This window comes from Heterocephalus glaber, unplaced genomic scaffold (assembly GCF_053883595.1).
Source record: "Heterocephalus glaber isolate CG9 unplaced genomic scaffold, H.glaber_assembly_v1.0 deba00001472, whole genome shotgun sequence".
NCBI lineage: Eukaryota > Metazoa > Chordata > Mammalia > Rodentia > Bathyergidae > Heterocephalus > Heterocephalus glaber.
Genome location: NW_028258315.1, coordinates 22973721 through 22989030, shown reverse-complemented (window position 1 = coordinate 22989030; position 15310 = coordinate 22973721). Strand labels below are relative to the sequence as shown.

Genomic DNA, 15310 nt, shown 5'->3' with positions numbered 1-15310 from the left:
ACACTTGTACTTAACATCAAATCACTTGTGAGCCCCAATTCTGATCGTCCCTGCCGAAGCTGGACCGCTGATCCCACTTGAGTGTGCCAGCGATGGCAGGTAGAGAAGTGGCCTGAGAAGTGTTTGTCAGAGTTTGTCAGAATGTAGAGAAACCATAATGAGGACCATCTGACCTCCGAGAGACCCTGTTCTCAGCCCCATCCAGACCTGTGGTATCAGAGCTCCGAGGGCCATGGCCCAGGAATGTGGATCTTCAGCCAGCAACTGGGGATGATCCAGAAACACCCCAACCTTAGGAAGCAGTGTTTTAGATGAAGCAGGGTCCACTTCAGAAAGTTCTGCAGTTGGAAAAGCCCTGCTGTGCCCCGCCTCACCCACCCATCCCTCATCACTGCTTAGTGTGCAAGCTAAAATGTCCTTTTTGTTTTGGAATGACAATGCCATTTATTTTATTTTATTTTTTAAAATTCTTTTATTGGTACATTTTAGGTATACAATATATTTACATTTATCATTGGGTGCTTGCGCCTGTACATGATGTATCTTGGTTCTTATTTTTTTCCCTATTACCTGTGTACCCTTCACCCCCTCCACCCTTCCCTATTTACATAGATTTCGTTTCCATTTTTTTTCTTTTCTCATAATTTTTCCTTTCCCTTCTTTCCTTTCCCCTTCCCTTCCCACCACCCCTACAACTTTGGACCTTTTCCTATTTCAAATTATCAGTTATTCATTTTAATCATTTTAATTCTTATTTACACTTTCAGCTTCTACACTAGAGAAACTATTCGGTATTTACACGTGTGTCCTATTTATTTCACTTAAGAGTATGGCCTCAATATGCATCCATTTAGTTATAAATGTCTCTAGTTCCTTGTTCTTTATGGCTGAGTAGTACTCCATTTTATTTTAAAAAACCACATCGTCTTTATCCAGTTTCCAGTTGATGGGCATTTGGGCAGTTTCCAAGCTTTAGCTATTACAAACTGTGCCGCTATGAACATGGGTGCACATATATCGCTGTGGTATGATTCTTTTAATTCTTTGGGGAAGATACCCAGCAGGGGAATAGCTGGGTCAAATGGGACCTCTAGCCCTAGTTCTTTGAGGTATCTCCATACTGATTTCCACAGTGGTTGCACCAGTCTGCACTCCCACCAACAATGGAGAAGGGTTCCTTTCTCCCGACACCCCAGCCAGCATTTGTTATTGGTTGATTTCTTGATAGCAGCCATTCTTTGTGAGGTGAGGTGGAATCTCAGTGTTGTTTTCATCTGCATCTCTCAAATGACCAGTGATGTTGAACATTTTTTCATATATTTATTTGCTGCTTTTACTTCTTTGAGAAATGTCTGTTCATTTCAGATGTCCATTTTTGAATTGAGTCTTTGAATTTGGGGGGTCTGATTTTTTTCAATTCTTTATATATTCTAGATAGTAGACCTTTGTCTGAGGTACAGCTGCTAAAATTTTTTTCCCACATTGTAGGTTGTCTCTTAGCTTTGTTGGTAGTTTCTCTTGCAGTGCAGAAGCTTTTTAATAAGATGAGATCCCAGTTGTTCATTCTTTGTGCTAGTTCCCGTGCTACTGAGGTTTTGTTCATGAAGTCTTTTCCTATGCCAATGTCTTCAAGAGTTCTGCCTAACTTATCTTCCAGCAAGTTTAGTGTTTCTGGCTTAATATTTGGATCTTTAATCCACTTTGATCTTAGTTTAGTGCATGGTGATAGGTATGGGTCTACTTTTAATCTTTGGCAGGTTGAAATCCAGTTTTTCCAACACCATTTATTAAAGAGGCTATCTTTCCTCCAATGAGGGTGGTTGGCTCCTTTGTCAAAGATGAGGTGACTGAGTATGTCTGAAGTTGTTTCTGCATCTTCTAATCTATTCCACTGATCCTCAGGTCTGTTTCTTTGCCAGTACCATGCTGTTTTTTATCACAGTAGCTGTGGAGTATAGTTTCAAGTTGGAGATTGTGAATCCCCCAGCCATGTATCTGTTGCCTGGAATTGCTTTTGCTATTCTAGGTCTCTTTTGGTTCCAAATGAATTTTTGGATTGTTTTCTCTAGTTATGTGAAGTATATTGTTGGAATTTCAATCGGCATTGCATTAAATCTATATAGTAGTCTTGGAAGTATGGCCATTTTCACTATATTGGTTCTTCCTACCCAGGAACAAGGGATATCTTTCCATTTTCTTATACCCTCCTCAATCTCCTTTTTCAGAGTGCTGTAGTTTTCAGTGTAGAGGTCTTTTGCTTCCTTTGTTAGGTTGATTCCTAGATATTTCATTTTTTTGGATGCTATTGTAAAAGGAATTGTTTCCTGAATTTCTCTCTCAGTGATTCTCCTATTTGTGTGTAAGAAGGCTACTGTTTTTTGAGTGCTGACCTTGTATCCAGCTACTCTACTGAATCTGTCAATTAGGTCTAGAAGTCTTTTGGCCAAGTTTTTTGGATCTTCTATGTAAAGTATCATATCATCAGCAAATAATGACAGTTTAACTTCTTCCTTTCCTATCTTTATTCCTTTTATTTCTTTCTCTTTTCTAATTGCTGTGGCTAATGTTTCCAGAACTATACTGAATAGGAGTGATGATAGTGGACATCCTTGTCTTGTTCCTGATTTTAGCATGAAAGTTTTCAGTTTTTGACCATTTAGTATGATGTTGGCTGTTGGTTTTTCATAAGTAACCTTAATCAGGTTGAGATAAAGACCTTCTGTTCCAATTTTCTGTAGCATTTTTATCATGAATGGGAGTTGGATTTTGTCAAATACCTTTTCTGCATCTATTGAGATGATCATATGATTTTTTTCCTTGGTTCTGTTAATATAGCGTATTACATTTATTGATTTACAAATGTTGAACCATCCTTGAATCCCTGGGATAAATCCTACTTGGTCAGGGTGCATGATCTTCTTGATGACCCTCTGTATTCTGTTTGGCAGTATCTTGTTGAGAATTTTTGCATCTGTGTTCATTTGGGAGATTGGTCTGTAGTTCTCTTTTTGGGTTGAGTCTTTCCCTGGTTTTGGAATCAAAGTAACACTTGCTTCCAGGAATGAATTTGGAAGCCTTGCTTCCCTTTCAATTTCCTTCATGAGTTTAAAGAGTAATGGCGATAGTTCTTCTTTAAATGTCTTGTAGAATTCAGCAGTGAAGCCATCAGGACTTGGCCTTTTCTTTGTTGGTAAATTTTTTATTACATTTTCAATTTCACTCATTGTTATTGGAGTGTTTAGAATTTCTATATCTTCTTCACTTAACTTTGGCAATTCGTATGTATCTAGGAATCTGTCCATTTCTTTTGTGTTTTCCATTTTATTAGAGTACAGGTTCTCAAAGTAGGTATTGATTATCCTCTGGATTTCTGCTGGGTCTGTTGTGACTTCACCTTTTTCATTCTTAATTGCATGGATTTGAGCCTTTTCTTTCCTTTTTTTGATAAGGTTGGCTAAAGGTTTATCGATTTTATTTATTCTTTCAATAAACCAACTCTTTGATTCATTAATTTTTTGTATCGTTCTCTTAGTCTCCATTGCATTGATTTCTGCTCGGATCTTTATAATTTCCTTTCTTGTATGAGCTTTTGGTTTGTTAGTCTCTTCTTTTTCTGGGAGCTTGAGGTTCTGCATTAGGTTATTTATCTGTGTTCTCTCTGTTTTCCTAATATGGGCATTCATTGCTATGAATTTCCCGTGTAGAACTGCTTCCATTGTGCCCCATAGATTCCTGTATGTTGTACTGGCATTATCATTTACTTGTCGAAACTGTCTAATTTCTTCTTTAATTTCCTCTGTGACCCATTGGTTGTTCAGGAGAGTGTTATTCAATTTTCATGTGTTTGTGGGAGTTTTGTGGTTTCCTATGTTATTGACCTCCAATTTTATTGCATTATGGTCTGATAATATACAGGGGGTAACTTCAATTCTTTTACATTTATTTAGACATGTCCTATGAGCTAGCATGTGGTCTATTTTGGAGAATGACCCGTGTGCAGCTGAAAAGAATGTGTATTCTGATTTTGTGGGGTGGAACACTGTGTAAACATCTCTTAAGTCCATTTGTTCAGTAGCTTGGTTCAGTTCTAAAATTTTGTTGTTAATTTTTTATCTAGGTGATCTGTCTGTTTGTGATAGTGGGGTATTGAGGTCGCCCACTGCAATTGTACTAGTGCTTATTTGGATTTTCATGTCCATTAATATTTGTTTTGTATAGTTGGGGGCATTTGTATTTGGTGCATATATATTTATGATTGTCATCTCTTCCTCTTGGATTGTTTCCTTCACAAGGATGTAGTGACCATCTTTGTCTCTCTTAATTAGTTTTGGTTTGAAATCTACTTTGTCTGCAAATAAGATTGCTACCCCTGCTTTTTTCTGGGTTCCTGTGGTGTGGAGAACTGTTTTCCATCCTTTTACTTTCAGTCTATGGATTTCCTTTTGAGTTAGGTGTGTTTCTTGTATACAGAATATTGCTGGGTTTTGCTTCTTAATCCATTCTGTCAGTCTATTTCTTTTGATTGGTGGATTGAAGCCATTAACATTGAGAATTATAATTGATAGATATTGACTCATCCTTGTCATGATGTTTTGCTGTTGTTGGCTCTTTTATTTCTTATTTTTTCCCCCTTTCCCTTTAGTTTCTTACCTTGCCTGGTGGCTTCCCTCTGTTGGGCTTCATGGAATTGTGACCTTCATTGTGTTTTTCTAGGATATTGCTTAGAATTGTTTGGAGTGCTGGTTTGGTGTTCATGAAATTTCTCAGGTGTTCTTTGTCGTGGAAGTATCTAATTTTCACATTGATTTTGAAAAATAATTTTGCAGGATACAGCAGTCTAGGTTGGAAGTTATTTTCTTTTAGGGCTTGAAATACTTCACTTCAGGCTCTCCTTGATTTGAGGGTTTGTGTTGAGAAGTCTGCAGTGATTCTGATGGGCTTTCCTTGTAGGTGATTTGTTTCTTTTCTCTAACTGCTTATAGAATTTTGTTCTTCTGTTGGATTTCTGGGATCTTGACTATTATATGTCTATGTGTAGATTTTTTTTTTTTGATCATGGCTAGTTGGAGTTCTATGTGGCTTGCTTATATGTATGTCCAGTTCTCCACCTCTCTCTTTTTTTTTTTAAGGGGGGAAGATTTATTTTGCTTATAGTTTGTAGAGGTTTAAATTAAAATGTCCTTTGTTTCATGTGTAGCCTGAAAAATATTGCCATTAGTGTTTTAGATGATGTCATTAATGTTTAGATACTCATTTAAAAAAACACCCAGTTTCCACTTTTTCATTACTTTTTTGTCCTTTTCTTTGGAGATATTGTTCAAAATTTCAATTTCTGAGTTACTGAGTCCCAATAATAGTACTTGCAATTTGCCTCTCTTCTGTCTCTCTCTTTTCTCCCTTTGTTGAATACAAATATGGTTGCCAGGAGTTTGGTGGTCCTCCAAGAGCTTTCTAGAGTATGTCTAATAGATTCTGAAGTGCTTATGGCAATTTGGCCCAAAGGAAGCTGATTTAGTTGTTAGGAACCCCCTTCCTTAAATTCTCCATTTCAGATGTGTACAGTAATACCTTGGTTCGTTAATGCTTCTCTTCGTGAACGATTTGGTTGGCAACCAGAAGTGTTCAGCAAAATTTTGCTTCTGCTCCCGAACTCCACATTGGGTGACAAATATGACTGCAGCCATCTTCCCCAGAATTCTGGAACAAATTAAGCTTATGAACTGAGGTATCACTGTATATGTTACAGTCCCCATTCAAGTGATTAATTGCAGAACAAAGGGGCAATCTGCCCCCGAGGTGCCCCACAGGCTCCACCCCCAGTCAGACTGAAAACCGCTCTAAGGTTTGAGTTGGGTCTTTTTCCATGGAAAGGCCACATCACCCCCTGTGACATGTGCCTACTCCAGGGCCACAGCCTGTCCCTACACAGTGATTCATTAGACAGTTTTAAGGTTGGCTCCTGGGCTTGCTGCTGGCCAAGGCCAGAGGTGAAATGTAATGAAGTTTCCCTGAAACACTTTGTCCAAAAGGTGATAACTGAACTGTTTCTCTAGGGAACAAAAGTGAATCATGGCATTGAGGTTTGGAAGAAGTTTGTAGCTTGAGTCTTCATTTAAAGGCCACCCAGAGATATAGTGCTATTTCAAAAAATAAATGCAGTGTTTCTGAGAGTTGAGCTAAGAGTTGGAGATTAGCTATCTCTCTGTTCTTCACATTTTGTCATCTCTTAGCTTGATAAGAGATGCCATTTTGTTATGTTCAGCTAAAGTGTATTATTTTTTCCACATTTGAAATTATGCTATTGTCTAGAAAATAAAAGGCTAAACCTCTTCAAATGATTCATTAGAAAAGACACATGTATATTACATCTGATTCCTGTTAAGTTGGACTAGGTAGGCTGTAGGGATAGCTCAGTGATAGAATATATGCTGAGTTTATGTAAGGCCCTGGGTTCAGTCCTCAGCACTGATAAATAAATAGGACTAAATAGTCTTTCCTTAGAGTCAATGTTTGGCACTGAGTTTTTCAGAAACTTACCATTACCGTAACCACCTTCCTCCTGGGCTGTGATCTTGGTCCTTGCTTTGGGGCTAAGAAGATGGAAGCTGACAAAACAGCACACAGCAAGTGGTGGCAAATGACCAAGTATTTAATAGAAAGAATAAAAGCAAAAGCTCCCTGCTCCTCAGGGAGGGGTTCCGTAAAGTGGATTCCATAGATGTTTAAGTCCATTGGCTTTTTATACAGTTTTTTGTAGGGGTGAACTTGACAGAAAGCAAGGATGCTTCTGGCTATATGTAGGCCTTTGATGTCTGGAAAGCAAGCTTCTTCATTTGCCCTTCACTTTCTTCAGGGCTTCTCCCACCTGTTTAGGGTCCTAGCATTCTTTGTCCCTTGCATTCCATTAGGCCTTCATAGTCAGCTTGCTTAATAATTATTTGGGTCCTTTAGTATATTACCTCTCTTAAGTCACTTAAGACTTTTAGTTTACTTCAGGTTAACTACTCAGGACCTATATCCTATCTGCCTAACTTCCTCTATCTTCTGGCTTCATTACAAGAGTGGTATATGAAGGTAAACATAAGGATCATTCCCATGTTGCATATAGCCATTTTCGTGTATTTACAGTTAAAAACAATCTGATGGGTGGGGGATTTAGCTCAGTGATTCTGCCACCTGCCCTTCAAGTGCAAGGACTCAAGTTCTATCCCCAGTACTAAACAAAACAAAACAGAACAAAATCCAATCTGACATTCCCTCCTATCAAAAAATAGTAGCCAGCTGGGGACTTAGCTCAGTGGTTCCGCCACCTGCTGCGCAAGCGCAAGGACCCGAGTTCGATCCCTGGTACCAAAAAAAAAAATTAGAAAAAAATAGTAGCCAGGTGTGGTGGTGCATGCCTGTAATCCCAGCACTTGGGAGGCTGAGGCAGGAGGATTGCTATGAGTTCGAGACCGGCCTGGGGTACTTAGTGAGTTCCAGGGCAGTCTGAACTATATAGTGAGACCCTGTCTCAAAAAAAAAAAAAAGAAAAATAGCAGTTATCAGTCTGAACCCCATCTAGGAAAGAAATCCCTTGCCTTTCTGAGTTAACCTTAATACAACACTTCTCAAATTATATGTGGTGAAAGACTAATTTGTTTTTATGTCCAATCTGTTACAGACTGATTCTTTTGTAAGATAGCAAAAAAAAAAAAGATACCAAACAAACAAGAATACAAGAAAAATGATTCTGCACATGCATTTCAGACAGTGATAATTACTACAGACATTCCCTGTAGTTTTGCAGCGGCTGTGGCCTGTGGTACTGTGGACCCCTCACCATATAATGGGCTCTGTTACCTACTGTACTTACTAACTAGAAATATTTACAGTTCATTGTTTACAATTTGACTAGAACTAATTGGTTACAGATACGCATTGAAGACACCATTTTCTTTGTCCTTTGATAATTCCCTCTCAACTGATCTATTTAAGAATAGCCTGTAAGATGAAAAAAAGATCATTTAACAAACAAGAATAACCCAAAGACAGGATGCTATTCCCCAAAATAAGCCTTTGCAACTTAATTTGATGCAAGGAGCAAAGTATTGTAAATGATATAAAAACAATGCACATATGGAGAGCAATGTTTCTGTTAGCTAAGTCGAGTGAAATAGGAAAAGACAGAATGGATGCCTGACACGGTGCTTGGATGGAGGAGGGATCTGGATGATAGGTGGAAGGACAGAGGGATAAAAGAAGGGAAGGATGGATGGATGGGTAAGTGGGTGGGTGGTAGGAGGGGAGGGTCAGTGGATGGAGGTGGTTTGATGAATGGCCCATCAGAGGAAATGCTAACTGGTTTTTGTTTGCCAGGCTGGTGTGGGGGATGAGGCCTTGTCCTTGGGCTGCTCCCCACCAGGGGCCTTTCTCTCATCATGCACTGCCTCCCTCCTTGCAGGTTGCACTGGTCAGCCCTGCAGCGAGGGCAGGACCTATTCCAATGCCATCATCTCCCCGGACCTGGAGACCATCAGAATCATGCCTGTGCCTCAGACCTTCTCTGTGGGGGACTGCACAGCCGCCTGCTGTGACCTGCCCAGCTGTGACTTGGCCTGGTGGTTTGAGGGGCACTGCCACTTGGTGAGCTGCCCACAGAGAGAGAGCTGCACCCCCAAGAGAACCGGGCCCATCCACTCCTACCTCACCTTTGTGCTGCGGCCGCCAGCCGAGAGGCCCGAGCAGCTGCTGGACTACGGGGAGATGATGCTGAGCAAGGGTGTGCCGTCGGGAGCCTGGGGGGAACCCCCTGAGGACCTCCTCAAGGATCTGCCCTTTCTAGACAGAGGTGGGGGCCTGGAGGAACCCACAGACTACGTGGAGGATGGCTACAGGGATCTGGAGCCAGGCCTCCTGCCCACCAACCTACCAAGCCCCCTGGGGGATGCCCAGGATGCTGGCTGGGGTGCTGGTGTTGCCAATGCCTCCTTAGGGGATGGCCCCTCAGCCTTAGTATCTGCAGACCACCCAGCATTCACGGGGGTTGGCCCAGCATTCACAGAGGATGGTCCCTCGGCCTCAGTATCTGTGGGGGACCACCCAGGATCCCCCAGGGACAGTCCCAAGGCATCTACGTCCCCAGCAGATGGTCCAGTAGCCTCAGGATCCACAGAGGAGAAGCCACAGGATGCCGAGCTCGGTCCCAGCACCCCACAGCACCCTACACCGAGCAAGGCCGCCAGGCTGGCCACCCCCATACCCTCTTCACTCCCTTCCCTGGGCCCTTCGTCTCCATCCCCGGAACAGGGTCCAGACAAAGACAACCCTTCTCAGCCCCAGGCACCATCTGGCAACAGTCCTGGGGCACAGGTGAGTGTCCGAATCTATGAGTTCCTGCTAAGTCTCCTGCCTGGTGGTGACCAAAGGATGACACCTCCCTCCCAGCTCAGACAGCTCTGAGTCATGGGCTTCTCCTGACCCCAGAGAAGGTGAGTGTGGCCTGATGGAGTCCCCAGAGCCAGCTCGTGCACCTTAGAAGCCTTGGACATCTACCAAAGCAGGTGCCTCAGGTGGCTGGAAACTCAGGCTCAATTAGCTAGGGGGACCAAGATCTTAAGGAAAGAATGCAAGCTTTACAAAGCTTACCCAAGTGGAAAGACAATGGGAGTGTGCTGTGTACTCCAGTCCCAACTACTCAGAGGCAAGGCAGGAAGATGGCTTGAGGCTGGGAGAGAGTTCAAGGCCAGCCTGGGCAACACAGTGAGACCTTGCCTCAAAAAGGGGAAGAGGACTGGGAATGTAGGTCAGTGGTAAAGCAACTTAGTGAACCCTGTCTCAAAAAACAAAAAGGGCTGGATATATAGCTCAGTAGTAGAGTGCCCCTGAATTTGATCTACCACAAAATAATAAATAGAAACAAACAAAAAGCAGGAATAGAGATGTGGTTCAGTGGTTGAGTGCTAGCCTTGCATGTGTGAGGTTCTGGGTTTTCTCAGCACTGCAAAAAATAAAAGGAAAAGCAAAAAATGAGTATGTGTTAGTAAGAATATAGAGAAATCAGAACCCTTACCCGCTGCTGGTGGGAATGTAAAGTGGTGCAGCTGCTCTGCAACATTGTCTTCAGCTCCTCCAAATTTTAAATGTAGTTATTGAGTGACCCAGCAATTCCACCTCTAGGCATTTACTCTAGGGAAACAAAAACATCTGTCCATACTGAGTTTGGTACAGGAATTTTCATAGCAGCATTATTCAAGTAATAATACCATTAAACGGGACATCTAAGAAAGACAAATCATACTTGTAGAGGATAAAAGACATTTTTTTGCCCCTGTACTTTCCAGGGACAAGATAAGGCACTTAAAATGCGTTGTTTGAGAGCAGAGAAAATATAGGAAGAGCCATTTGAGTCTTTTCTTGACTGGGCTCAGCCTAGCACAGAGGGTTTGGGTGAGGAATGGTAGGGCCCAGTGGAGGATGCAGAGAATCTCTTTCCTTCTGTTGGGCCCTAAAGCCCCTGCACTCCAGTAATGAAGCACAGAGTCCCGGACAGAATGCCTGAGAGCGGAGCTAAAAATTGGAGACTCAGCGTTTGGGAAAGCAGATGTTTTAGAAGGGAGTAGGGTAGAATTTTCTGCCCTCACCCATTTCCTGGTAGTTTTGTGACCCTGATCCAAGCTGCCTGGATTTCCCTGACTCCTGTTGACTTTAACTCTTTTGTGCACACATATATGCATGCAGGCTGTACTGGAAATGGAACCCTGGCCCCCTGCATGCTAGCCAAGTGCTCTACCACCGAGCTATACTGCAGCCTGTTTATTCTTTATTTCAACTTGATGTTGATTTTTCGGGTCTGATAAACTGGGCTCACCCTAGGGACTTTGAGGAGGGACACAGTGGTGTCCTCTACACGCCTCCTGTGCAGCCTGGGTGGCAGCGATTCTGAAGTTGTTTCTCTTCCTAGCATGTGCAGGTGTGACAAGTGGACTCGCCCATTAGCGCTCCCTTCACAAACCAGGTGCCCCAAAGCTCCATGAAGTCGGTCAGCTTAAAGTTACAGCAGACCTAGCCTCTGGGTCACTTTGATCAGTGAATCTCAAATGTAATGCTTCACCTGTTTTTCATGTCTTGGTTCCAGGAATTCAGTTGTAGAAGGTTTTGTCAGCTGTCTAGTAACTCCTTGCAGCCCCGAGGGTGTCCAGTTGCAGAAAAAGCACCCTGTCATACCTGACACGTTCTATCTTTTCAGCCTCAGAGAAAAAGAGGAGCTGTATTTTCCATAAACACCAGTGGGGCCTCTCCAGCTTACACTGCAGCTTTGCTTTCTGTGGGTTCCTCACTATTTATATCCCCAGTGGGCTCCCATACTCTTAGTCTCTTAAAAGAGTTTCCTTGCCTGGCCCAACCTGGTGAATGGTTATTGAGGCTTGCCAGAGCACTTTGTTAACATATTGTGCAAATTTTCCCTTGGACAAATAGAATTTAATTGAAAAACCTTAACTTGACCAACTTTAGGTTGCGCCTCACATGCTAGAAGTGTGTGATGAGGGTGCTCCAGGGCCAGGTTCCTGCTGAGCACCTGCCTCTTGGTTTTCCAGGTTGTCATCAGGCTGCTGTGTCCTCTGTGGAGGAAGGGGACTGGCAGCTCCCTGGCCTCTGCACATAAGGGCACTGATGCCATTCATAAGGGGTCCACCCTCATGACCTAATCTCCTCCCTCAGAAAAAAATCTATCACATTGGGGGTTAGGAGTTCTACATATGAATTTTTGGGGGAACACAAACATTCAATCCATTGCAGTGATTAGTTCAGGGGCACTACAATTATTTTCTCTTTATCTTTCCACTTTCCATACAATCTTTTTTTTCCTTCTTTTTTTTGGTACCAGGGATTGAACTCGGGGACCTTGCACTTGCAAGGAAGGCGGCGGAACCACTGAGCTAAATGCCCGGCCCTTATTTTCTCTTTATCTTGAAATGTATGTTCACTTATACTAATTGTCCAACCCACAGTTGCCTTATATTTCTAATATATAGCAGAGATTTTTTTTATGTTTTTGAGTCATGGTCTTGCTATATACTTCCAGCTGGCTTTGAACTCACTGTGTAGCCTACACTGGCTTCAAACTTGAAGCAATCCTCCTGACTCAGCTGGGATTACAAGAAGGGTACCACCACACCCGGTTAGCAGAGAAAACACATATTTGAAAGAAGGTCTAGAGTTCCAGGGCTTTTCAGTATTGATCATGATTTTTCGCATGGTACTCAGTCTAGTTTATGAGAAATGTTTGTGACAGTGTGTTGCTTGAAGAAATCACTGCTTTTTTTCCATAACAATTTATCCCTGTGATTGATCTCATAGGTCCTAATACCTTCTCATAGTCCTCCTCCTGCCAGCTTGGAGTTCACCCCAGTGACGGTGGAGAAAAGCCCAATCCTCATAGTCAACACATGGAGCACAGAGCTCAGCACCCCAACACTTCCCACCGGCACTGTCCCTTCTGGGGCCTCCCCTTCTGAACACCCCATATCTCCCAAGACAGGTAACTTTTGGGCATCTGTCATGTGCCAGAAGAGGTGCCCTGTACCGGGAATAAAAGATGAGTAGGACGTTGTCTTTCCCTTGGTGGCTCAGTGGCCCAGGAGAGCAGACTGACAGGTAGATGGATGGTGCGATGCTGCCCTTGTGGTGTTGGAAGGGGAGAAACAGGAAGATGAGAAGGACCCTGAATCTGGGGCAGCTTTTAAGGCTTCTCATCCTGATAGGGCACCAGTCTTATGAGCATTGTTTCCTGAGTCCCAACACACCCTTCTTTTCATTCATTGCCTATGCAAGAGAACAGAGGTTTAAGAGCTCCTGTGACATTCTGGGTGACTTGGAAGGAGGTCATTATGCCCAGAACTGATCATGTGAGTGGAAAGGGAATGGCAGTTTACAAACCTAGAATTTTAAACTGGGTAAGATACTGAAAAATCATGTATCTTGTGCTAAGGAATATGTGTTTTACCGGATAGGTATAGAGCATGCCTGAATGGTCTTAAGCAGGAAAACAAAATGATCAGATTCATATGAAGAAAATAGTATAGAGTTGACCAGAGGTAATAAGATTCATTAAAAGCCTATAGTGAAGCTGGGTATGGTGACACACACCTGTAATCCCATTGCTCTAGGAAGCTGAGGCAGGAGGATCACAAGTTTGAGCCCAACTTGGGGAATTTGGTGAGTTAGACCTTTCTCAAAAGAAAACCCCCAAAGTGTGACAGCCCTGGGTTCAATCCCCAGTACCACAAACAAAACAAAAGCTCAAAATAATCTTATGCCACAAGGCCTATTTGTGGTAGCAGTATATCTCCTGAAGTCATATTTTAGAGTGACATAATTTGATTCTCTGGAGTTGAAAGATTGGTCCGAGTGCCATGTATTGCAGAGGCCAAGGTGAGAAATGAAAAGCTTTAATTAGATTTTCTTTTTGTTTGGTACCGGGGATCGAACTCAGGTCCCTCCACTTGTGAGGCAGGTGACAGAATCACTGAGCTAAATCTCTGGTTCTAGATTTTCTAATAAGTTATTAGCATATGTCATGTATTCTGGGCTTTACTGTGGGTAGTATTACTGGGCCCTGGTCCATCTGCTCACCACTTAGAAGCCGATGCTTGGAAAAAAAAGTTGTGGGAAGGAAATCAGATTTACTCGAGGGCTGGTACCATGAGCTATTGCCCCCCTAAATGAGACCATTTTAGGGAGCTAAGGAATGTAAAAGCTTTATAGGGAGAGAAAGCAGTTACATGGATAGTGGGCAGAAAGACTGTGTTCTTGGTCGAGTCGTCTTCCAAGGCATGCATGTCACATTTTTTTTCCCTCTGGCTGGAACATTACAATGGACTTTCACTTTCTGGGGCTCATTGTCTAATTCTCTAGATAAACACATTACCCTTCTGCAAGTTAAACCTCACTGTAGTGTACATGCTTTGTGAGAGTCGATACATGGGACTGGAGGATAAATAGGGATGTTGTGCTTCAGATATCATCTGAAGGTTGCCAGAGATTCTGAAAATCTAAAGAAAGATAGCAGTTAACACCTAATCATTTAGGTGTGGCTTTTCTTTATATTTAGAAAGCTGGGGAAAGGGAGGGGAATAATCCTGCAAGGCTCAACTCCAGTAGGAGCCACCATTACATTACAATAATGGATTTGGGGAATTATGTTCTTTCAATTCAAAATAAAACAAACCTCCTCAAGAATAAGGAAAATTACATGTATATGGAACTAATTAGGATTGCAATTCTAGAAAACACAGACTCAAGTAGTTTTGGAAGTGTGCTCCAAAGTTGCACAAAATAGTGGCTGTATTGATAGCTTTAAGCCACAAGAGAGGCTGATCATTATGTCCCTTGTTAGGAACCAACTGGTGCTGGTAAAGAAGTTAAACTGTCATGTAAGAATGAGTTGGGGTGTGTTTGGGAGGAGGGTTTGTTGTCCAGAAGGTCAGCAGAGGTTATAGTTTCAAAGGTCACCTCTACAAACTGTGAGCCAAAATAAAGCTTTTCTCCTAAAAAAAATAAGTTGGACCGGGGATTTAGCTCAGTGGTTCCACTGCCTGCCTTGCATGCGCAAGGTCCCGAGTTCGATCCCCAGTACCAAAAAAAAAGAAAAAAAATAAATAAAACTTCCAAGGTTAACTCACATCCTGGCTTGGGGTAGCTGCAGCCCATTTCAAAGGTTCAGCTATGGGTGTGTCTGAGATCTAATCAACAATGCCATCCGTACCCCACTGTAAGTGCCCTAAGCCAATGCTACTCAAATTTTTTTTTAAATTTTGATTATGAGCTTCAAGACAGAAAAGGATAATGGTAGAAGAGAAACTATGTAATATATGGAAAAAGAAACTGGCCTTGGAATTAAGCTCCTTGAGTTCTAGCATTAGCTACAGATAGCATGAAATAACAACTCTGGTTTAAAGGAAATTTTTTAAAAAATAAAGGAAAGAAGAAAATATTTTATTCTCAGCCAAATACAAGTGGTCCAGAAACCCAGATTCAAGTTACCTTGAATGATGTATTCCTTTGTGAAACAGGCTACATGAGCTTTTATGGTCAAAGAACAGAAAGTCATAAGTCAATACAATTAGCAAATACATTGGTGGGTTCAAGTGTCTTGCAATAATAGCATTGTTAGCTTAGGGTTGAACGGGGTTAGAGGTTTGATTAAGTTTAGCCATATATTCCAAGAGATTCACTTCATAGTCAAGAGACTATAAGGGCAGATAAAAGGCTGAAGTAATTGGGGTTTTTTTCCAGAGGGCCTAAGACAGCCCCAGGTCATTTTGGCTCC

General features: G+C 42.2%; 1 protein-coding gene across 6 annotated transcripts in view; it reads left to right on the top strand.

The window, feature by feature from the left end:
• Positions 1-15310, top strand: part of Kiaa0319 (KIAA0319 ortholog) — a 95591-nt gene that overhangs the window by 33599 nt on the left and 46682 nt on the right. For all 6 annotated transcript variants that reach the window (XR_015439111.1, XR_015439110.1, XR_002395967.2 and 3 more), the window contains 2 exons: positions 8444-9351; positions 12340-12520. Coding sequence is in view for 3 of the 6 variants with exons in the window: in XM_087181226.1 (XP_087037352.1) it covers positions 8444-9351; positions 12340-12520 (1089 nt within the window). In the remaining 3 variants the exon portion in view is untranslated. The remainder of the gene's footprint in view (positions 1-8443; positions 9352-12339; positions 12521-15310) is intronic.